This window comes from Ictalurus furcatus, chromosome 7 (genome assembly GCF_023375685.1).
Source record: "Ictalurus furcatus strain D&B chromosome 7, Billie_1.0, whole genome shotgun sequence".
Classification (NCBI taxonomy): Eukaryota; Metazoa; Chordata; class Actinopteri; order Siluriformes; family Ictaluridae; genus Ictalurus; species Ictalurus furcatus.
Window position 1 is genome coordinate 13701315 of NC_071261.1, and position 24499 is coordinate 13725813.

At 42.1% G+C, this 24499-nt stretch overlaps 3 protein-coding genes across 4 annotated transcripts; all 3 read right to left on the reverse strand.

The window, feature by feature from the left end:
* Window positions 1–362: 362 nt before the first annotated feature.
* Window positions 363–5187, reverse strand: ing5b (inhibitor of growth family, member 5b). The gene is made up of 8 exons (XM_053628701.1): window positions 4605–5187; window positions 4213–4284; window positions 3901–4067; window positions 2421–2532; window positions 2207–2300; window positions 1626–1749; window positions 1027–1088; window positions 363–605 (listed from the first exon to the last, which is right to left on the reverse strand). Exons 1-8 carry the CDS (start codon window positions 4639–4641, stop codon window positions 566–568), a joined length of 708 nt encoding a protein of 235 aa, XP_053484676.1. The 5' UTR covers window positions 4642–5187; the 3' UTR covers window positions 363–565.
* A 149-nt stretch (window positions 5188–5336) lies between these two features.
* Window positions 5337–10476, reverse strand: si:dkey-127k13.1 (PWWP domain-containing DNA repair factor 3A). 2 transcript variants are annotated; one of them, XM_053628691.1, is made up of 13 exons: window positions 10230–10319; window positions 8968–9597; window positions 8612–8816; window positions 8278–8421; window positions 8017–8087; window positions 7809–7894; window positions 7161–7221; window positions 6971–7046; window positions 6798–6848; window positions 6396–6640; window positions 6039–6278; window positions 5716–5804; window positions 5337–5552 (listed from the first exon to the last, which is right to left on the reverse strand). In XM_053628691.1, exons 2-13 carry the CDS (start codon window positions 9559–9561, stop codon window positions 5483–5485), a joined length of 1932 nt encoding a protein of 643 aa, XP_053484666.1. In that variant the 5' UTR covers window positions 9562–9597; window positions 10230–10319; the 3' UTR covers window positions 5337–5482. The 2 variants fall into 2 exon arrangements, with proteins under 2 accessions (XP_053484666.1, XP_053484665.1); XM_053628690.1 differs by lacking the exon at window positions 10230–10319 and adding an exon at window positions 10373–10476 and having other exon boundaries at window positions 5338–5552.
* Window positions 10477–15711: 5235 nt separating this feature from the next.
* On the reverse strand, window positions 15712–22043 carry dapk3 (death-associated protein kinase 3). The gene is made up of 9 exons (XM_053628705.1): window positions 21939–22043; window positions 20566–20671; window positions 18968–19328; window positions 18556–18685; window positions 18354–18402; window positions 18238–18264; window positions 17758–17910; window positions 17541–17586; window positions 15712–17393 (listed from the first exon to the last, which is right to left on the reverse strand). The coding sequence occupies exons 2-9, from the start codon at window positions 20625–20627 to the stop codon at window positions 16854–16856; spliced, it is 1368 nt and encodes a 455-aa protein (XP_053484680.1). The 5' UTR covers window positions 20628–20671; window positions 21939–22043; the 3' UTR covers window positions 15712–16853.
* Between the last annotated feature and the right edge of the window lie 2456 nt (window positions 22044–24499).

The following is a 24499-nucleotide window of genomic DNA, read 5'->3' on the forward strand; positions in this document are numbered from 1 at the left end:
TTACACATTTAACAGTGTTTTTATGAATCAGTGTGTGTGTGTGTAGGACTGGGATTGTGTGTCACACAGCAGCATCTCAGAGTCAGGAGGTATAGTAGACAGATCCTCTCATCTCTGCAGTTATATCCAGATCAATCAAGCGCACTGAACCCTGCGTCATGTGAAAAAAGATGTGCAAACTGTTGGGTTTGTGGTGTCTGTTCAGGGACGTGTAGCACACATCACAAACACCAAACACTACATGATGTTTAAGTGTTCGTGTGAGAAATGCATTACAGGATGTGGAAGGAGCGGGGCTTACAGCAGCGTTAACATCGTCTCGCGCATGATCGCAGCTTGATGAAATCAAACACATGAAAGCGTAATGTTAAAGAAACTTTATTAATAAAATACACATTTAAAGAGAAAATCTCCAACGAAATTGTTTCCTGGTTCAAACAGGACAGTGCATAATCTGCATAAAAAAAAATCACAATTATTTTTGGAAGTCGGTGTTGATTAATCACAACGTCTCTCTGAGTGAAATATAAGCTCTGATTAAAGTGCAAGAACCATAACACAGGCCTCATTTCTTCTTCATGTCTTGTGTGCAGCGAGGACAAAACCTGCAGAAAGGAAACAATCATACATGTAACATCAAAGTTTTAGCAATAAAACACATTTACCAGACTACAAAACACACCTAGTGAGGTGTTCTCCATATTCAAGTACTTACGCTAGCTCTGTTACTGCGATTCAGAGACAACACACCGAAAACATCTACAGTCCTGATGCTAGCTGAGCTAACACTGGACTCGAGTTTAGCGGACGATATAAAATAGTGTTGTTTACATTCAGGATCAATTTATACTTAATTCAGCTGATGGCCGGGCAAAGACATGCTAACGTTTGACATCAACACAGATATGTACATGCTAATGTTAGTGAAATTTTATATCATGAACATTAAGATTAATAATACCGATGAACAGAAATGTGATATGGATATTCACGTTCTCTCCAAACAGACGGTGATGAGTGCCTTACCATTTTCCTTTGGGTTTAGTCGTGAGACCGACACAAGTGAAGTGAAACCACTCGATGGGACACTGTTAGAAAAACAACGAGCATAATTTAATAATAAATACAACAATACAAACACACTAGCTAGCTCAGACGCAAAATTACCTGCTTTGTTGCCTAACTAGAGCAACTCTTAGCTCATCTTACTAGCATGTTAAGTGACGCTAATCAAGGGAAAGTGGATGAGGGTGCACGGGCTCTGTACACTGACTTACAGTGTGTATAAAGTGTGTAGTGTGTAAACTATGTAAAGCATGTGCAAAATGTGTGTATATAAAGTGAGTAATGCATGTGTAAAAGTGTGTGTAGTGTGTAATTGGTGTAAAGCATGTATAAAATGTGTGGGAGGGAGTGTGTAGTGTGTAAAAAAGCATCTGAAAGTGTGTATAATGCATGTGTAAAGTATGTGTAGTGTGTGAAGAATGTATAACGTGTGTGTAAAGTGTAAATAAACTGTGTGTGTGCAGTGTGTGTAATGTGTGCAGACTGAGTATAGTGTGTGTGTGTAGAGTGTGTAGAGAGTGTGTGTGTGTGTGTGTGTGTGTGTGTGTGTGTGTGTATACATCAGCGTTGTCACAGCCGATCATTTCTCCGTAGGAGACCTGAGCACACAGACAGTAGGTGGGCTCGTTGGGGTCTACAGGCATGTCCAGTACATCAGATGAGTGAACATTCAGCAGCACCTCACTGACGGGGAGAAGAACACAGACACAGCGCTGAGCAACCTCACTACCACACACACACACACACACACACAGACACACAGACCCACACACACTGGGACAAACCACTGTGAGACATGGCATGGTTCCTGTAAATGTTTTGTAATAAACACACACTGCATGGAATTTGGAAGCAGCTGAGAATAGTTTATAATAATCCATTTTTCTAAACATAAACAAAAGCACTAGTAAACTTGTTTATTTGAAGGCAACACTGTAGTTTCACTGGCAGTTAACCAAAGATCCCGTACACTGTAGATCCATCAGTCGGTCCATGTTAAAGTGGAACAAACCATTTCTGAAGAGACACACCCCTCATCTCCAGAGGCTCCGTCTCATTCAGAGGCGCCGTGTCATTCACTCCTGCTAGCGTCACCGTGTGGCTAATCTCTGCTACCTAGTGCGTGTCCGTGTGTCTGTACCTGTTCTTCTGTGCTTTGTGTTTGGGAGAGTCGTGATCAGAACCGTTCTTCTCTCTCCCACTTCCTCCTCTTCTGTCCTTCAGGTTCTTCTTCTCTGAAGACACACACACACAATGCTAAACTGGTGGCTATAGACTTATATTATTTTGTAGCTACGTTAGTTAGAAGAGTAGTGCATGTGGTCTGATTGAGTGAACCTCCTTTCTGTTCGTACTTTTGCTCTTCTTGTCGTCGGAGCTCTCAGGGCCACTCGAGTCCAGTTTGTCCTTCAGCTCGTTTTCGAAGCGTGCGAGATCAGCATCCAGACGCCGAATGTGTTTATCCACCTGCACAAATAAGCCGTAAACATCACACACACACACACACACACACACACACACACACACATATACATACATACATACATACATACATACATATATATATATATATATACACACACACACACACACACACACACACACACACATACACACACTCATTTCTCTCTGACTAAAACTCATATGATCATAATATATTTCAGTAATGATTTAAATGTGTTTATTACAGTCTGGAGTCACAGAGCTCAGACACTGGATCACTAATGAATCATTTATCAATAATTAACAGATCCATGATAAATCAGTTAGTAAATAATGAATCCCCTGGCAGCTGGTTATTAGTCCATTATGATTTATTTCAGTCAATAATTAATCAACTGTCAATAAGTTATGAATTATATTTAATAATTAATTAAAAAGTCGATAAGCTCCACCCTCTAGTGGCTGCAGCATGGAACAACACCAGTCTCTCTGTACATCAGAGTTCCTACCGGTCTCTCTCTCTGTACATCAGTGTTCCCACCTGTGTCTCTCTCTCTGTACATCAGTGTTCCCACCTGTGTCTCTCTCTCTGTCTGTACATCAGTGTTCCCACATGTGTCTCTCTCTCTGTCTGTACATCAGTGTTCCCACCTGTCTCTCTCTCTCTGTACATCAGTGTTCCCACCTGTCTCTCTCTCTCTGTACATCAGTGTTCCCACGTGTTTGTGTCTTTCTGTACATCAGTGTTCCCACCTGTCTCTCTCTCTGTACATCAGTGTTCAAACCTGTCTGTCTCTCTCTCTGTACATCAGTGTTCCCACCTATCTGTCTCTCTCTCTGGACATCAGTGTTCCCACCTGTCTGTCTCTCTCTCTGTACATCAGTGTTCCCACCTATCTGTCTCTCTCTCTCTCTGTACATCAGTATTCCCACCTGTCTCTCTCTCTCTCTCTGTACATCAGTATTCCCACCTGTCTCTCTCTCTCTCTCTGTACATCAGTATTCCCACCAGTCTCTCTCTCTCTCTGTACATCAGTGTTCCCACCTCTCTCTCTGTACGTCAATGTTCCCACCTGTCTTTCTCTCTCAGAGCTGAAATATTGGATTGCTCACGAACCAAGTCATCAACCCAATCAGAATCTGAGACAGTTAAAGCCCCGCCCCCTGAAACTGATGGACCAATAACAGTTTACAACAGACTGTGGTATCTAGAATATTCTCTCCTTTCCCTTCATATCATTCTTCTGTCTTCTCTGTCCTCTAACTTTATTTTTATCCTTCTTATCCACCAGTCCTTTCTTTACTCTGTTTCTCTTCCTCCTTTATCTTTCCTTCAAGATGAATTTGTAAGAAAAAAGTGTGCAAAATTATTTAACCCACACGCGCACACACCAGTTCGTATATCTGCATGGCGAGCTGCACTTTGTCATCGCTGAACTCTTTACACTTGCTATAGGCCAGTTCGATCCTCTTCAGGTGCTGCACGCGTTCCTCAGGCGACAGGTTCCTCACGTTCTCCATGTATTCAGATGCCAGACCATCAATCTCCTCTTTCTTCTCTGCGCACAACAGCAAACCAAACATCACATAAAAAACCCCACACACGTCAGTTAAAGTATTGCACAAGGCAGTGATCGTGATCCTGAAGCGTGACCTCGTACCTACACGCATTGTGTTTATTTATGGATGAATTAAGGTGCACACCTTCAGTCCTGTTGTCCAGATCAGTCATGAGGGAGAAATTCCTCTGCAGCTCGAAGGGAAGACCCTCAATACCTGCAGACAGGAAGTGACGTTAAACCTCACATGACATTATTCTATCTTTAAATCCATATACAACTTTACATGGCATTAGCATGGATTACATGCCATTATTTCAAGCCGTTGCAATGTAAACATGTTTCATTATAAAATAAAGTATTTCCTGTCAGTCTGCTACTACCTTAATGTAAACAAACCCTTATGTAACCAACATGTAGTTAACATTCAACTAATACATCTTTATTAGAGTTAATAACTTCCTGTTAGCGTTTACAGCACCTAGAAGTGTTCAGCACTACAGTTTATTCAAATGTGTTGATTTATTTTTGACTTACTGTCCAGGTAGTGCTCCAGGTATATCGCTGTGGCCATTTTAACCCTGCTCACCGCTCAGCTGCTCGACTCGCGCGCGCCAAATTCATCTGGCAGACGACGTCATATTCGCGTGCCGGAAGTGAAGCGCTACCGATTCGCTTAAAAAATTCCCCAGCTAACACTTTAGCAAAGGGGTCGCTTCTATTTCGTGCTTTAGATACGTTAGAGATACATAAAGGTTTCCGATGTTACAAGAAAAAAAGGTTAATTAATCAGTTAGCTATCACCGTCTTTAGCTAGCATGAGTGGACACAGAATACAGTGCCCGGATGAGACACTTGAATCCGATTGGTACAACCCCGTGTCGGTCTCAGTGAAATGTATTTTTTATTTACTTCAACATTTCTATCATCAATTCAGTGTTGAGAGAGAGAGAGAGAGAGAAAAGAAAATGTCAGCGGGAAAATAAATATTTAAAGATAATATAAGATAATACTTTATTAATCCCCAGATGGAGAAATTAGGGTGTCACAGCAGCAGCCAAAAAAAAGAAAGAAGAGATAAAAGAGATAGTAAGGAGAACAATACAGGTATATATATATATACCTGTTATAGTAAACACAATGTGTATATATTATATATATATATATATATATAAAAAGAGAGCTGCAGCTCAGTGTACGGGTGATTGAGTCTGTAGAGGGCGCTAAAGAGTGAATTTCAGTAGTGTTCACTACTACATCTAATGCCCCAACATGTGGATGTAAATGGTGCTCATACTGTAGTGCAGGCAGAAGTAAAATAAAGTGTCACATGACTTAATGATTATTTTATTAAAAATGCGTTTTACATTACTGAGTGAAAATAATAATTAACAATGCTGTAAATACAGCAGTGTTCAGCACGACCATCCTTCTGCCTTCAGTTTCATCTGCTGCTCAATCATCAGGTCAAACTCCTGTCTTTCTCTACACACACACAATGGGGAGAGAGAGAGAGAGAGAGAGACAACAACCCATGTTATTTTCTTACTACAAGTTTAAAATCTCATCTGGGGTGATCTCTCTCTCTCTCTCTCTCACACACACACACACACACACACACACACACACACACACACACACACTTTACCTATTACTATGGCGAGGTCCTTGGTGATATTTCTCCTCCGCTTTGTCCAGGGAGACACAATCCACTGCAGCAATCGCACAAATCAAAGCCTGACACACACACACACACACACACACACACACACACACGTCATCATTCCTTTACCCTTCCTTACTTACTTTCTTAGAGTATCAGTCTTATATATATATATATATATATATATATATAAAATGGCTAACTAGCTTTAACACACACTAATTCCTGTGTGTTGTATTTGGGATAAGGCCGTTTCAGTATGAATGTCTCAGCCAGATGTGTGTGTGTGCGTGTGTGTTAAATGCCACCTCAGGGAAGAGGACGTCTAGGATGAAGCGGATCCGGTTTGATCCGCTTCTCCAATTCCCAGTCCCAGAGTTCTCCAGACCCGGGTTAGCTTTAGCGGTGCTCTCACACAGCTCCTCCAGGTAGCGGTACACTTCATTCACCTGCTCATCGTCCTCCAGGTACAACTGTCCCACCACCAAGCGGCTGGAGCTGTGCAGAGCCTGCAGCCACCTGGACGCCTCCTGACCACTGATCACCGCCTGAGAAGAACCGGGACACAGAACACACACACTCATCCTGGAACAATGTCTGAGCAGAGACACACACACACTCTGACTGGGTGTGTTAGTGAACCGAGTAAAGTGTGTGTTCTGTACCAGTAAGCGGTTCTGCGCTCCTCGTTTCTTGACAATGAAGTCCACCAGTCTCTGGTTGGCGCGGTTCCTGGCGGCCTGCGTGCGGTCGGGGAGGACTTTCTTCTCCATGTGGACGTCCTGAAGGAGGTCAGGGTGTTCCTCAAGGTCCTGAAGCTCAGCGTCTTCATCCTGCTGCTCAATCAGACTCTGAGTGGGAGACAGCAGATCTGAAGAAGCCTTCAAATATTCACTCCTCAACGGGTAACCTGTTCATCACACACACACACACACACACACACACACAAGAATAAACAATAATAAATATCTTAAAAATGATTGGCCCCCTAAATAATAATAATAATAATAATAATAATAATAATAATAATAATAATAAAGAATTAGTAGATTAGGATCATAACTTACTGATATCATTAGCGATGTATTCAATGATCGAGCCAACAAATGAGCCACAACCTACACACACACACACACACACACACACACACACACACAGTGAGGTGTGTGATGATCATGTATACAGCATATATGTGTGTGTGTGTGTGTGTGTGTGTGTGTGTGTGTGTGTGTGTACACACCGATGCGGATCCTGTAGTCAGAGATGAGGTCCAGACACCACATGATGGATTTACCATACTTCTCTTTGGCTATGTCCTACACACACACACACACACACACACACACACACACACACATCTTTATATATTTGTACAAACACAAATATAATAATAATAATAATAATAATAATAATAAACAGCTGTGTTTTACCACAAAGCGGCGAGACTCCTCACAGTCAAATGGCTTCAGCGTCCTCAGAGACACTGATAAACTGCATCAAGAAATAAACACACACACACACACACACACACACACACACACACACACACACTTACACACTTACACACTTACATGAGGCTACTGTTCTTGGGTTAGAACAATTATTCAAATAAATAAGTTCCACAACAATAATTCTCAAACACACAGTATGTGACTCGCAAATATAAAACGAGACGCAGAAATGTTTATGTAACTCACAATTAAGTCTTTAATCAAGTGTAAAATATTTCTGAAACACACATCTCGTTTATCTGTGGAACAGCCTGCATGTTTACTCATGAATTTCTGAAACATTTCTCAGGTCCACTCATGTGCCCTGAGCCACAAATACAGGGTTTTTTTCCTCCAGCCAATCAGATAGTGAGACAACTTTCTGCTAATGCCCACATTACTCCAACTAATCACAGTCAAGATCTGCTCAGGGACGTCTACAGCTCGCGCTCGGAGCAGAAGTACATGGTGATTCCTCAAACAAGCGGTACGGGGAGCAAGGGTGTGGCTTTCAGAAAAACCAAAAAATTTGCATAAAAAATGATGCAACAAAGATCCGTCCATACGTTTACTTTATCTTTTACTCACCCTTTACATATCCTCTTCTTATCAAAGAGAAACTGGTCAATAAACACAATGCTGGCCTTCTTTGCCTTACGGTTCACACTCTTCACCTGAACGAACACACACAGAAACACACACACACCATTTGTTACTTGTGTTACTTTTTGTGTGTTTAGAGTCTTGTTCAGAAAATGTACATTTGGTCAGAGTGATTATGATGAAGATGATGTACCATGGCTGGCCAGAAGGGGTATTTCCTCAGTTTACACCACACACACAGCCCCTCTCTGATTGATGAAGGTTCTGGAAGAAAACACAGTGAGATAATAAACAGGATGAGCTTGTTAAAGCCTGACTTACACACCAGCACACCTATGTTACACTTTATTAGTCACACCCGGGGGCAGTAAATACGCTCTGTAATGACAACAGGAAGCTGATTTTGGTGTAAAGGACAATAACGATGAGAGCAGTGTGTGTGTGAGAGACTCACTCTGCTTGATCTGCTGTAAGAAACTGGGCAGCTCTTCATCCTCCTCGTCCTCCTCGTCCTCCAGGGAGAGGGAGTGTGTGACAGACAACTTGTCCTCCTGTAGACTCAGCTCGATGGACAGGTCTGAGGAGGAGAACGTCTCTTCTGGAACACAGTTACACAACATCGTACAACAATATGCATCACACGACATGCATGGAAGGAGTGTCCAGTCTCAGTGCTTTGTAACAGTCAGAGGTAAAGCTGTAATTTTAAGGGAGCGACTGCATTAAACGTAGCTATAAAAGGATAAAAAGTCTGATGTGACGTGAAAAATGAAGCACTTTGTCGATACCCGGCTCATGGTGCTCAGAATCCTGCGGCACAAAGCGCGTTCTGATTCGCTGGCTCTGGGGAATCTCCGCCTTCGGCAAGCGCTTCTTTCTTTGACGTTTGACTGGCGGTGTGTCACACGCTTCCTGTTCCGCCTTCTTCCTCGTCCTCTTCCTCTGCTCAGCTTCAGGATTCTGACATCGCCGCCTCTTTTTTGGCAATGTTTTCTGCTTGGGGAAAAAATAAAAATAAAACATTCAACCATTAAAAAGGTGGAGGATACAGCGGAGAGCGTTTCGGCCAATAAGCTCACAGGAAGAATGAATTATTAATGAGTATAATAACAGGAACTGTAACAGAGATTAAATGAAGTGATACCGTCACAGGGTTGATCTGTGGCTCGCTCAGCAGCGTCCCGCTGCACTGTGGAGCAGGGCTGAGGCGGGGATTGGGTCGGCGCCCTCGGCCACGCCCTGGCGTTCTCGCACCCAAATCGGATTCGGGCGTGTCCTGCCGATTACTCAGACATAATAGTGTCGCGTGTGTTGAGGTTTCTTTAGCAGTTCTTTTTTTCGATCCCTGACTGCATGGTGGTGTTATTCTGCCTTTTTGCTGCTCAGTCCGTGTCGGATCAGAATCAGGAAAACGATCTGATCTCTCATCAGGGGTGAAGTCTGATCTTTCAGTTTTCTTTTTCCTTCCTTTCGGAGCGTTTTTTGAAGAACGTGTGGCGGTGTTTTGAGGCAAGTATCCATTTGTCGCTGCTGTTTGAAGTGTGGGCGAGTGTGAGACAGGTGAGGGTTTGGGGTCAGGATGCCGTGCAACAGCTCTCGCTCCTTTTCCTCTTGTTTTCTTCTCGGCTCCTGCAGAATGGACAGCTCGAGCTTTGGAAGGGGGATCAGAGTAGGTCGCGTGCTGTTTTGGGATATTTTGACGCCGTGCCTTTCGGCAGGATTTTTCCGAGGAGCTCATGTTGGCATGTCTCGCCTTTTTCCCAGGAACATCGTTCTGTTTGGAGCAGAAACAAACTCGCCATGTAAGGACTGATGTTTCAATCCGTTTTGATTTGTATTCAGAGTTTAAAGCTGCGGCGACTAACTTCTAGTGCAGTCTGCACTGCAATCCCCGCCCCTTCCACATCTGACCACACCCTCTGTGTGACAACTACATCCAAATCATGAGTTTACTTTTAGAGAAAATAGGTGGAGCTGTGTTCTGACTGGGGCCGGAGTTTATATCAGGGTCAGAAAAATATTAACTGAAATGAAGAAAGTAAACACATACATAACGCACCTTTAAACATTCGACGGCTATAACGACAGTTACTAGGCAACAGATCTGAAAGGCATGGCCTGTCTTCCTGTTAGGGAGGGTCATTAAAGGGGGGCGTGGTCACTGGTTAGTAGTCGATCATTTAATAGTCAGTAAATGGTTTGATGTTTAGACAGGAGATGGATCTGAAGGATTTTAGCATGAAATAAACTCTCAACCTGCAGCACAACAAAGCGATCAAATGTCACGCGTAAATTTCGCAGTTATTTAAAATGCGACCACAAACCAAACCACAACGCTCCATTTAATATTTTACAACACATTTAAGTCTGTTTTCGGTTAAACACTGACAGCTAGCTAACCCTTACCTTTAGCTGTCACGCTAATTAACTGCTCCGACTGCATGAATGTTCATATTGTTAGAAACAAGCCTCTTACGTGCATCACTGCTTTATCAAATCTAATATAATTATTCCACAACAATGTAATTAATAACAAAACAGATACGTACTGGTTATATTTGAAGTGTTTACACACACATACACACATATATATATATTCTCTCTCTCTCTCTCCCTCTCTCCCTCTCTCTCTCTGTTTTTACTGCCAGACTTCCGGTGTGGTTTCAATGTTCAAAAGGACCCCTTTAGTAGCCGCGCGCTCCGCCTGATTAAAAATCAAATTAGCACGGGTAGTTTCGGTTTAGCAAAATAATAAGTGAATACATTTTTTTTTGTGTGTGTGTGTCACCTAATCTTGTGATCAATTCAGCTACAGCTTTTACATTTATAATAACTTGCTGTGAAATTTCCTACAAACAGTTCATTAACAAACATCTAATACTGCCTCACTTTATTCTTAACAGAATTATTAACACCCTTCATAAAAAAAAGCTAAATCTAATATATAAAACAAACATTATGCAGGAGAAACTATTTACTTTTGGTCTGACAAGAAAACATTCTCTTTATTGACAGTGTAAATGCGAATAAGTCGTCTTTATTTGAGTCAGAATGGTATCTCAGGGCCCTGAGAGAAAAATGTGAAGTTGCACATGTAAAAATCCTCATTGTTATCTATTATCCATGTGGAAAAAAAGACAGACAAAAAAGTACAAATCAGGTAATGGACATAAATGATAATATTAATAATGATAATAAAAAATCAGATCTCCCATGGCTCCAATCAGCAAATATAATACACATGAATTTGTTTAGTGTGAATAATATTGATTAATGTTGGATTATATTTGAAAAATGTATCTGCTCTGCTATAATAAGGAGGTTTGTGACTTTACAATTACTGTATTATTATTTTCAAACTGCAAAAAGTTTGCACACCTCCAGGTTCATCTTTTACAGACATACAGTAGTGTTTATAGACTTGCAAAATTACTGAAGCACATATATCACACCATTTATTATATCACATACAAAGTTTTTATTTTATTTTTTTTTACCATAAATGATAGCGCTCAGAAAAATAATAAAATCTTAAAACTCAATCATCCTCAGCGGCGGCGGTGATTTAATATCAGAAAAGCTCATAATCACTGTGCGGTGTGAAAATAATCACGTGTTGATTTGGCTGTATTGCGTTTCAAAGCTGAACAATCCGCAGTAACGTAGTGAAGAAGAGAAAACAACTGATGAATAAACACTAGCAGGGGAAGTGAGCGAAGAAGGTCTCATTGGGTTTCAGCTGAGCGTCACACTCCGGAGCTTACACTTCTCACTGCAAAACACACATACACACACATGTATTTGTGAAACAGTAGCTAGAATTGGAGCAGTTATGGTGTTATTTAACCAGCAAAGTAAGAAGATATGGTGCTGTGTAGTTAACAAATAGAGTAGACATTGTGGACATCTAGCAAGTCAGCTAGTGATCACCTGAGCTGAGATCAGAGACTGAGCCACAGGACTAAAGCTACACTATATATGTGTGTGTGTGTGTGTGTGTGTGAGTGTGTGTGTGTGTGTGTGTGCGCGCGCGCGCGCTCACAGTTGTGTGTGCAGGTATTTGGTGTGTACTTCACAGGCTTTTCTCTGACTCTCAGTGGCGGCGTATCGACTCCTCGCAGCATCACAGAGAGACGAACACGAGTCCAGCTGATGCTGTTCACGAGACACGTTCACCTGCAACTCCTCCATCAGCGCTGAGTAGAAAACAGTCCGTTATTGTACAAACAAGGAAATAAAGAAAAATTATGAAATAATAACAACCAAACATATGCATCATCATCATCATCATCATAATAGCAACACTAACATCGAAGTATGTAGTAATGTACGGAATGATCAAACGAAAATGTGCTACATTGTAATTGATTCATTAATAAATGTGTTTGGGGTTTTTTGGATAAAATAACACATTTGACATTATTGTTAATTTGTTTGTTTGTTTATTAAATGTATGACTTCAGTGTTGTTTAGCAGGAAAACACATGCACACTATTTGGGGAAATTAGGTTTTGTACATTTGCATTTCTGAGCCTCGGTGTGTCTGAGAGCAGAGCGCAGTGTGGGTCATGTGACCTGCATCTAGTGACATCATGAGCAAGTTCCAGCTCTAATACGGAAATGTGTGTTCATTATCTGCTCCAAACGCACACACACACTATTTCACTATACACACGACTACACACACACACACACACACACACACACACACACACACACAATTACACTATACACACAACTACACAAACACACACACACACACACACACACACACACACACACACACAGAGCATGTGTTCTTATCCCTGTGTGTACCTGTGCAGTGTATGTGTTCAGTAGTGAGTTGATCCAGCGCACGCTCGTACTGCTGCACCTCATCCTGTAGAGCTGTGAGATTCTCCCTCAACACAGCCTGCGGTAACACAAGACACACACACAGTTACAGTGTACACACGATTACACAAACACACTGTTACACTATAAACATGACACACACACACACACACAGTTACACTATACACACACACGACTACACACACACACACACAGTTACACTATACACACCACACACACACACACACACACACACAGTTACAGTGTACACACGACTACACACACACACAGTTACACTATACACACACAACTACATGTACACAGTTACACTATACACACACACACACGACTACACACACACAGTTACACTATACACACACACATGATTACACACACACACTTACACTATACACACGACCACACACACACACAGTTACACCATACACACACAGTTACACTATACACATGACACACACACACACACACACACACAGTTACACTATACACACGACTACACACACACACAGTTACACTAAACACACAACTACACACACACAGTTACACTATACACACAACTACACACACACAGTTACACTATACACACGACTACACACACAAAGTTACACTATACACACGACTACACACACACACAGTCACAATATACACACGACTATACACACACAGTTACACTATACACACACACAGTTACACTATACACACACACTGTTACACTACACACGACTACACACACACAGTTACACTATACACACGACTACACACACAGTTACACTATACACACGACTGCACACACACACGACTATACACACACTGTTACACTATACACATGATTACACACACACACAGTTACACTATACACATGATTACACACACACACAGTTACACTATACACACACGACTACAGACACACAGTTACACCATACACACACGACTACACACACTGTTACACTACACACACACTGTTACACTACACACGACTACACACACACAGTTACACTATACATACACGACTACACACACACAGTTACACTATACACACGACTACACACACTGTTACACTACACACGACGCCACACACACACAGTTACACTATACACACGACTCCACACACACACGACTATACACACACTGTTACACTATACACACGATTACACACACAAACAGTTACACTATACACACACGACTACACACACACACAGTTACATTACACACTTGACTACACACACACAGTAACACTATACACGACTACACACACACACAGTTACAATATACACCTGACTACACACACAGTTACACTATACACACACTGTTACACTCTACACACGACTACACACACTGTTACACTCTACACACGACTACACACACACACAGTTACACTATACACACGACTACACACACACACTATTACACTATACTCATGACTACACACACAGTTACACTCGACACGACTACACACACACAGTTACACTATACACACGACTACACACACACACAGTTACACTATACACACGACTACACACACACACAGTTACACTATACACGACTACACACACACAGTTACACTATACACACAACTACACACACTGTTACACCACACACATAGTTACACTATACACACGACTGCACACACACACACTGTTACACTCTACACACGACTCTACACACACAGTAACACTATACACACGACTCTACACACACACACACTCACACACTCTACACACGACTCTACACACACACACACACACTCACACACTGTTACACTATACACACACATAACTATACACACACTGTTACACTATACACACACGACTACACACACACACAGTTACACTATACACACACACGACTACACACACACACAGTTACACTATACACCCAACTACACACACACAGACACAGTTACACTACACACGACTACACACACAGTTACACTATACACACGACTACACACACACAGTTACACTATACACACGACTACACACTCACACACACACTGTTACACTATACACACGACTACACACACACACATACTGTTACACTATACACACAACTACACACACACTGTTACACTACACACGACCACACACACACACACAGTTACAATATACACAGTACTACAAAACACACACAACTACACACAACTACGCACAGTATGCAATGCACATGCACTCCCACACACTCAGAGAGACACTGACCTGTGTGTGCAGGTGGTGTGTGAGCATCAGGTTGGTGTGTGTGATGGTGTGTGTGATGTTGTGTATCTCTCTCTGCAGTCGTGTCTGTGTGTCGGTGCTGAGCTGTCTCTCTGTCTCGGCTGTCCGTCTCTCTCTCTCCCACATCACTCTCGCCCCCTCCGTGTTCTCCAGCAGGGCGCGCCACTGAGCCTCACACCGCCCTGAGCCCGCCCGGGGGGCCCACGTGGCCCACACCACAATCACCACCACCGACACCATGGACCAGAGCGCCAGCACCGCCGCCAGCCAGCTACACACACCACCTCCACTTGCACCTGACGCCCGGGAGCGCACCATCACCACTGCAGCAAGTATGTGTGTGTGTGTGTGTGTGTGTGTGTGTGAGAGTGAGAGAGAGAGAAAGAAAGAGAGAGAGAGAGTGTGAGAGAGTGTGAGGGGGCTTTTAGTAAAGAAAACAGTGTAAGGGGCAGAGCACAGTGGTGATGTCATCAAGCACAGAAGCAGAAACATTATCAATGCTATTGAAACACACACACACACACACACACACACACACACACACACCTCGAGTTTGCACTTTTAGAGTCAACAGTAGCAGCAAAAGTGGTGGAGCTAACTAAATGTTTATGTGCAGGTGAAGTAAACGGAGCGAGCAGCTGTTTATTCTGCGCCACTCCGACCTTCACACCGGGAACGTTGTTGGAAACATAGATCATCTCCATCTACAGAAAAGTGTTTCTAACATAAACAGTGTGTGAGGGTGCAAAGTGGGACAGATCCGATCCGAATCAGTGCACCGATCTCAATATCGTCAAATGAAAGAAATGACACATGGAAAGAAATGTCTTTACGTCGTTTATTTTTTAATGCTGAACAGAAAGTAGTGTACACATCGCAAAAAAATTACTTTTTAAACTTTTAAACAGCGTTTTAGAGTAGAGTACAGTAGAGTACAGTAGAGTACAGCAGAGTAGAACAGAGTAGAGTACAATACAGTACAATACAATACAGTACAGTAGAGTACAGTAGAGTACAGCAGAGTAGAATAGAGTACAATACAGTACAGTAGAATAGAGTAGAATATCAGCTGTCGTATGGAATGTCACGCAAAACTGGAATGACGCAAGTCAGCGCTATGAATAGGAAAATATATTCTTATACTGTAGAGTCAAACATTTACCGTATTTACCGAACTTTAATATACAGTGACGTACAACAAAGCACCGGAATATACACTATGTTAAGAAGGTCGAGGTTACGTTTAAAATATGTAAATTAACTATTGCATAGGCAACATGGCGCTTCATTTCAAAGCAAAGCGTAAAACTCTGAATCCACCGAGATGGAACGAGAACAAAAATAAATAATCTGTGGCTACGAGATTATATCTGGTGCGTTTATCATTTGCACGCAAAAAGTCCGAGTCTACTTTCATCGGATGAGCACCAGCGTAGCACCACCATGCAGAAAGCACAGTTTTACACTCACAGTCCGGGATTCTGCTCACTTCCTGCTACAGAACACGAACGCTAACACTCTCACGCAGACCTAGAACTGCACACCAGAGTTATTATTATTATTACACCACGGAGAGATTTTTAACCTGCCGGTGAGCAGAGCGAATAAACGAGTTTAGAAGTGCTCCACAGAACTAACGCGTGCCCATGACACCTCAGAACACCCCGTACGACAAAAAAGAGAAAGTCTGCACTTCTTTACACCTGATACTGATGGGCTGAGTGCTGGTGATAAATTATATATAAAGAATAGAAATATTATCTAATATGCATGTATAATGTAGTGTTCCACACGCAGATGTTCATCTCAAACGGTCAAACTTTCATACCAGCACATTTACTCGATCTTCTACAAAGCGTTTAGCACTGGGCTGCGTCCCAATCCGCACATAGCTGCTATCTAGTGTGCGATTTGGGACGCAACACAGCGTAATCTAGTGCTAGTGGACTCGGACTTCCGATCGCATTTACGCCAGGCCGGTGCTCTGCTCTTCACCGTTGTCGATGGCGATGGAGCGTACAAACTCCTCAACCCAGCGCACTTCAGAGGCCACTTGCTCAGCCAGCATGTCGTACTTCCCCTCGAGGCGCGTGAACTTGCGCTTGAGGGCGTTAGCGGCCAGCGCGGTGCTGCGCGTTTCCTCCTGGTTGTGGCGGCGTTGGCTCTGAGTGCGCTGCAGCTCAGACCGGACGCGGGTCAGCTCGGCACCGATGCTCTCGTTCTCCTCCTTGTACCAGCTCTCCTTCTCCTCGAAGATGGAAAGCAGGGCGGTGACGTCATCGCGGCAGGCGCGGCGGTTGCGCTCAAGCTGCTGCAGCGCGTCCTCGGCAGCAGTGATCTCCTCCAGCACACGGGAGAAACGCTCGAAGTTGACGTAGGTGTTGTTGGGAGGCATGCTGGAGTGGGACTTGATGGTGTACTCTTTCAGACGAGTCGTCTTCAGGCGCCGCCGTTCGCCACGACGCCCACCGTTATCCTCCGGACGCACGTTACGCCGCTTTATCACCTGCAGGGGGCACGGCACAACAAGGTGTGTTTATTACATCATACTGTACACATCCAATAACATTAACACAGACAGAGAGAGAGAGAGAGAGAGAGAGAGAGAGAGAGAGAGAGAGAGAGAAGAGAAAAAAGAGAGAGGAGTACACACCTTGATCCATGGATGTTCCAGACTGTCCTGAATCGTCATCCTCTTCCTGAAAGAGACAAATACATCATCATCATCATCATCATCATCAAACTAAACTGGAGACTATAAGCTTCTAATACTCATTAGCTACATTTGTGCACCGTGTAGTGTGCATGTGTGTGTGTGTGTGTGCATGCATGTGTGCATGTGTGCGTGTGTGCGTGTGTCAGTCACTCACTTTGGATCTTTAACCAGAAGTCTGCGTATGAAGTCTTTAGCGAGTTCACTTGTGTTGCTGAAATATTCCTCATCAAAGTCATAATTCACGGCTGAGATGTTGGTCAGTGTTTCCTGTTTGGTCTCGCCGAGAAAAGGAGACGCTCCACTCAACCTACACACATACACACACACACACACACACACACACCCTGTTAGTGGTGGAGTGATATATACTGTAACATTCTCACTGTTTGTAAAGATGATGTTAAACAACACAAAATAAGGTTTTAATGATTTAATTATCATGACACACTACTATACCGAGTCTATATACTGTGTGTGTCTGTGTGTGTGTGTGTGTGTGTGTGTGTGTGTGTGTGTGTGTAGCATAAAGTTAACAGCACTGTAAATCATCAGGGTGTGTACTGTATATAATCATTCTAGAACGTTGTGTTGTCAGACTGACGCGTGCAGAAAGATAAACAACAACCAGACTTACAGAATATACGTGATGACGCCGATGCTCCTGCGGGGAAATACACACAACACACAACACATCATTATTACTGAAATCCAAAACCACAGGTGTTTAACCCAGAGAGAGATTAAACTCACCACATGTCCGCCTCCAGGCCCAGAGGCTCATAATTCACAATCTCCGGAGCTGTTCATAACCATAACCAAGGAATCATCAACAACATCAACACCACTTCAAATGTTTCAATAAAATAAATGATATATATATATATATATATATATATATATAAAATATAAATAAATAAATAAATAAATAAATGTTTTAAAGTCGAAGTCTTACCAACAAACTCTGGTGTTCCAAAGATGTTTTTAAACTCGTTTCCTTCTTTTATCTGGTGCGCAATGCCGAAGTCAATCAGCTTGATCCTGGGATTGGGGACGTTTTTATCCAGCAGCATAATGTTCTCCGGCTGTAAAACACAACGTTCCACAAATTTCCAGCTGGACGTACGGGTCACCCTGTATACAAGCTATATTTATACCTCATTTAGCTGATTTACGTAGTGTTTTTCTTGCTTTCGTAGTAAATAAAACTCTCCTCTCATCCCTAGTTACTGTAATGAAATACTTTTGTTATTATTATTATTATTATTATTATTATTATTATTATTATTTCCTGAAATGAATTTTTATTGTTACATTTTGGACAAATGCGTTTTATTTTGATATTTAATCTGCTTTTGCGTGTGGACCTTGAGGTCGAAGTGGGCGATGTGTTTGGAGTGCAGGTAGTGCACCCCGTCCAGAATCTGCTTGAGGAACTGTGTGGCCTCCTCCTCGCTCAGAGACTCTTTCTCAGCCAGGAAGTCGAAGAGCTCTCCGCCGGACACCAGCTCCAGGATGAGAATGACATCTGTCTTGTTCTCGAAGATGTCGTGCAGCGTGATGATGTTGCTGTGCTGGATCTCCCGTAGAATGTTCACCTCACGCTCGATCTCCTCGCGGCTCACTCCCCGTCTGCTTGACGATAAGCGCCGCTTCTTGATGAACTTGGCGGCGTACTCCACGCCCGTGCTCTTCTCACGGCACTTACGCACGATAGCAAACTGCCCGCTAACACACACACACACACACACACACACACACACACACACACACCAAAATTATATACTCTGACAACTGTGTACTGAAAACCAACGTCCAGTATAAATAAACATCACCTCTACTGATGACTTTTACCCGATTAAACTGTGCTCATAACACTGTACTGATCTGTACACCGCGACCTGAACTATTTCAGCGCAATACAGCTACACCTCTAAATAAATATACACCTGGAACAGTACAATGGAACAGTGCACCAAGGAAATATTAAATTAAATATTATTATTTATATACACCTGAAACAGTACAATGGAACAGTGCACCAAAGAAACACAGTATTTATGCATTTATGTGATTTGAGACACAGCTCTGTCATTTTGGGGCTGAATGTAATAAAGTTCTCGCTGAGACTCTGTGTGTAAAGCTGCATTGTGAAGTGATGATGTCATCACACACACCGAGCTCCACTTCCTTATTAAGGAACAAACCAACACTCACTCTCTCTCTCTCTCTCTCTCTCTCTCTCTCTCTCCCCCTCGCCCCCCCCTTCTCCCCCCCTTCTCCCCCTCGCTCTCTCTCGCTCCCCCTTGCTCCCCCCTGCTCCCCCCGCCCCCCCTCCCTCTTTGTGTGTGTGTGTGTGTGTGTGTGTGTGTGTGTGTGTGTGTGTGTGTGTGTGTGTACCCTGTACCCCCATTAAACAATCACACAAGCGTGTTGCTACAGCAACCATGAGGTCCAGGGCACATTACCGCCATGACATGTTTATGCAAAGCTAACACTAAAGAAAACAAAAAGAAAGTGCGGAGAACCTGACATGTCCATACCCGTGAACACGGAACACAGCAGCATTTTTTCCGCCTCACGTGTCCCAAATTACAACACGCTGATTGCTAATGACTAGTTAACACTAACAAACCCCAAATTCACATTAGCCTTCTTTGTTTCTGTGGTGTTTATGTGCCGTTTATACAGTGAATACAGGGTGTGTGGTTTGGGACACATCCTCGATGTTGAGTCTCAGGTGTTCTAGTGTTATATATAGTGTTATGATTTTCCGCAGTGTAACAGTGTAGAAACACTGCATCGCAACTTTAAAGAACCCTGTAGAACAGAACTCTCTCTCTCTCTATGATCTAATGTGCTCCATATAAGTGTACTACATAGTGGACTCGATTCTCCACAGGAAGATTTTGAACACAGCAGAGTAACCGGTGGGTGGGGGATGGGGGGGCGGATCTTATCTTACCTGCCCAGCTCCTCGCCCATCGCGTAGAACTTCTCCACATCCTCCTGTCTGAAAGCAGCCATGACTTGCTGATCTTATGCCTGATCCTCACTGCTGACCTCACACACTAACACACACACACACAGAAATAAACACACACGGATGGTAATGTCGCACATGGTCATGTGATCAGATTTCTGTGTAGCCACACCTCAAGACAAGCAATCACAATTTTTTGTGAACAATTTCCAGTAACAATATAAAGTTGCATTTTTTTATTCTGTTTGTCCCCCGCCCCATTCTATCATTAATTTGGTCTCAGCTCTCCACCGATCACATGGCACCTTCCAGCAAAGGGCGAAGGCCAACACGTGCTTCCTCTGAGACACATGAAACCAAAATGCATCTTTTCGATCTGCTGTGCCACACTCAGAGGAAAGAGCTATCTGCCCTCTTCCACATCCATGAGCTCACAAACACTCTGATTGGTGGCACTGTGATTGACAGAGGAGAGAGAGTAAGCCTCTCCCACTCCTGCCTACACATGGCTGTAGCACTGATGGGATTCACATAAAATAAAAATTCCGACGATAATGAGAACACTTTTCTGCTGCTTCGCGCGATTATACTTTATAAATATATTTAACAGTGAAGGAAGAAATAAATTCATATAAATCATAATGTTTCCAGTCAGTTTGTATTTATTTGCAAAAACATTTAAAATAATTAATTAACAAAATAGATATCACAATACCCACAATATCTTAAAAAAAAAAAAAAAGGGAGCTGTGATGCAATTTATCATGATAATATTATATGGTCACGTGCCCCAGTGCTAACGCATCTAATCATTTACTGACTAGTTTAAGCCTAAAATAATAATCATCATCGTCATAATAATAGTATTAAATATTAAATATGATATTGTGACAGTACTGAAACCGTGATCATATAATCACCACATTACTCAGTCAACATATTTACCCCTGAATGACGTCACTGTGGGTGTGTGGGAGTTAATCCCTCAGTGTCCAGAGTTTAACTGGAATATTTCTGTGTTAAATCAGCAATGTTAAAGTGTTACTACTACTACTACTACTAATAATAATAAGAATAAGAATAAGAATAAGAATAAGAAAAATTAATGCTGTTAGAAAAATCTCCTCCTCAAACGCTGCTCTTTAACTCTGAGTCACTAGCTCGCCAGCTCATGGCCAATCTGGTGTTAAATAAACAGTTTTTCTGACATAAAGACAGTAAAAACAGGACATTTATTCCCTCCAGCTGCCTCTCTACACATGCTCCTAAAGCAAACTCAATCTTCAGCAAGTTTCTGGTTGTGCCGAGATTACTGAATTAAACACAAACACACAGAAATATAAAAAGTTACTTACATTTCTTATGATCGCCGCATTCCCACTGCTGATCCTCTTCCACAGTGACGTCACCCGGACTCCTCTGCGGCGAGCGCTGATGACGTGCCCTACCCCCCCTCCCCGCGTCCTGTTGTGATGACGCAGGCTGTATTCTTCCGCAATGCGGTCATGCTTTATATCAATTTGTTTTGGTGATTATGTTCAGAGTCCAGGAGTAAAACTTCAAATCTTATTTCTTATTTCCTTTCTCATTTTGCTTTCCTGCACAATGAACGAATCACTGATTAATTCCAAAACAACTCCCTCAGCGGACATGTAGTGCACACTACCAAGTGCAGAAGCCATTACTTCACACCGTATGTGGTGTACTTACACAAGATATGATCCTAAATGGACACTAAGAGCACTAGCTAAAATATTTTTGTTCTGGACATATATTGCACTACATAGGGTACAGGAGTGATTATCTCAGACATAATCAGCAACTATACAGGGAATAAAGTGTTGAATCGCAGTTTGATCATTATGGGATATATAGTGCACTACATAGGGTATAAGAACTATTAAGTCATACCCTTATGCTCATGCAGTCAGGGAGCATAAATAAATATATCATTATTTCATACACTACATAGTCCATATGGTAAATGACTAGCTGTTGGGATTACACAGGGAATCAGTACATTTCATACTGTCATGTACAGTATACAAAACAGAATTGTGCACTATATATTATCTGTATTTTCTACATAGGGTGTAGTGCACTAAAATTCTTTAGTAGAGAGCTGAATAACAGAATGTTCTTTATGGGTCACTTTGTGCACTACATATCAAAGATGCCATTTTTTCATTCCCTATGTAGTGCACTTCAATCCCAACATGTTTCCTATGGACACTACATATTTTTCTTTATTTATGGCATTATTATAATATTTTTCTTTATATAAGGTAGTGCGTACTCTACATAATGTACTACATATTTTACTTCACAAATACTTTTATTTCATACCCGATGGCGTGCACTTGCATCCAGAGGAATGAGCTGTAGCCTAAATGCTTCCTGTAGTACACTTATGTAGTGACCCTGTGTAGTAGTGGTGTTTTGTTCATGATCAACATCAAGCAAACTCCACAATATTTGGAGGAGCTTGCTATTTTTCAAAATGATTGCAGTTTTTCCGCAGATTTGGTGTCATCACGACATGCGTTCAGCCAAAGCCGTCTTCGATTCACGTGCGTCGATCATGAGTACAGCTAAACGCTCTCATTTAACAACAAACATCATTGAGAAAGAGCATGCACGTCTATTTCATGCGGTTTCAATTCAAGTAGTTTTCAGCAAAAAAGCACAAAAACCTCTGCAAGTTGCATCACAAATTTTGAAAAAAGCAGCAATAAAATCAAGCATTTTTGGCCACAACAATCACACAAAACCTCCATGAAATCCTGTACGGACCAGCTATGTGTTGTTCATAGCATACATTTACACCATTTGGCAGACACCTTTATCCAGAGTGACTTATATTTATCTCATTTATACATCTGAGGGGTTGAGGGGTAAGGGCCTTGCTCAAGGGCCCGGCAGTGGCAGCTAGGCAGTGCTGGTGTTTGAACTCACAACCTTCTGAGCATTAATCAAACACCTTAACCACTGAGCCACCGCTGCCTGTCTAGCCTTTATACACATATGTAAAAATGTTTATATTTTTTTTCCAAATTACATTTGTGACCGCTCTTTCTTGAGAATAACTTCACCAGAGCTTCTCTTTGTGGGTTGGACATGCCAGTTTTAATAACTCGTAATACTAAAACTTGTCTCTGGAAAATTTGGCGTTTTTAATTGAATGTATTGAGTGAATGAAACAATCACTTGCTCATAATATCAGAAAAAAAAAGAATCTCACTGGCGCCACCAACTGGTGTAATGATGTAAGTTACGGAAAGAATCAGTGAAAGAATCTGGTGAACGAGGCACTGGGATGAAATGAAATCAGCACCGCTACTGTGTAATACACTGGAGTGACAGGAGTGTGAGCCAATCGCCAGGACGCTGACGTCATCACTGCGTCATTGTACGTGTATGTGTTTGTGTGTGTGTGCGCGGATGCGGGAGTCAGACAGCATAATTTTCATCGTCATCATGGGGTATTTATCAGCACTGACCTGTGCTGCTCTTCTCATCACACAGGTACGAAATGTTATTTAACACGCTCCAGCATGGTTACTATTACTATTATTATTATTATTATTATTATTATTATTATTAATAATAATATTATTATTATTTATCCACATGAATATGGTGAAGTGATGTGTTCAGTACGAGTGTAGAGCTAACTGCAGCTCTGTGTTAGAGGAAGGGGAAGAGGTGCTGTATTTTACCTATTAATTATTCAGATTTATATTTATATTAATATTAATAAAGACTGCTATTCATTTAAACCCAGGAAAGGAAATACAAAAAAACCTCGAAAAGGTCTAGAAAACTTCACTTTTGCAAAAGACAGTAACAGCAGCAGCAGCAACAACAACAACAACAACAACAACAACAACAACAATAATAATAATAATAATAATAA

What these genes read in the sequence shown, in the direction of transcription:
- ing5b (XM_053628701.1), bottom strand. Translation starts at nt 4,641, where the DNA reads ATGGCCACAGCGATATACCTGGAGCACTACCTGGACA. An exon ending in CCTGGAGCACTACCTGGACA is followed by an intron (nt 4,285 to 4,604) that starts GTAAGTCAAAAA and finishes TCCTGTCTGCAG; the next exon opens with GTATTGAGGGTCTTCCCTTC. An exon ending in TCGGCTGTGACAACGCTGAT is followed by an intron (nt 1,089 to 1,625) that starts GTATACACACAC and finishes TTTTTCTAACAG; the next exon opens with TGTCCCATCGAGTGGTTTCA.
- si:dkey-127k13.1 (XM_053628691.1), bottom strand. Translation starts at nt 9,561, where the DNA reads ATGAGCTCCTCGGAAAAATCCTGCCGAAAGGCACGGCGTCAAAATATC. An exon ending in ATACATCGCTAATGATATCA is followed by an intron (nt 6,641 to 6,797) that starts GTAAGTTATGAT and finishes TGTGATGAACAG; the next exon opens with GTTACCCGTTGAGGAGTGAA. An exon ending in GGACCTCGCCATAGTAATAG is followed by an intron (nt 5,553 to 5,715) that starts GTAAAGTGTGTG and finishes GTGTGTGTGTAG; the next exon opens with AGAAAGACAGGAGTTTGACC.
- dapk3 (XM_053628705.1), bottom strand. Translation starts at nt 20,627, where the DNA reads ATGGCTGCTTTCAGACAGGAGGATGTGGAGAAGTTCTACGCGATGGGC. An exon ending in GGCGTCATCACGTATATTCT is followed by an intron (nt 17,911 to 18,237) that starts GTAAGTCTGGTT and finishes GTATGTGTGTAG; the next exon opens with GTTGAGTGGAGCGTCTCCTT. An exon ending in CTTCTGGTTAAAGATCCAAA is followed by an intron (nt 17,587 to 17,757) that starts GTGAGTGACTGA and finishes TGTCTCTTTCAG; the next exon opens with GAAGAGGATGACGATTCAGG.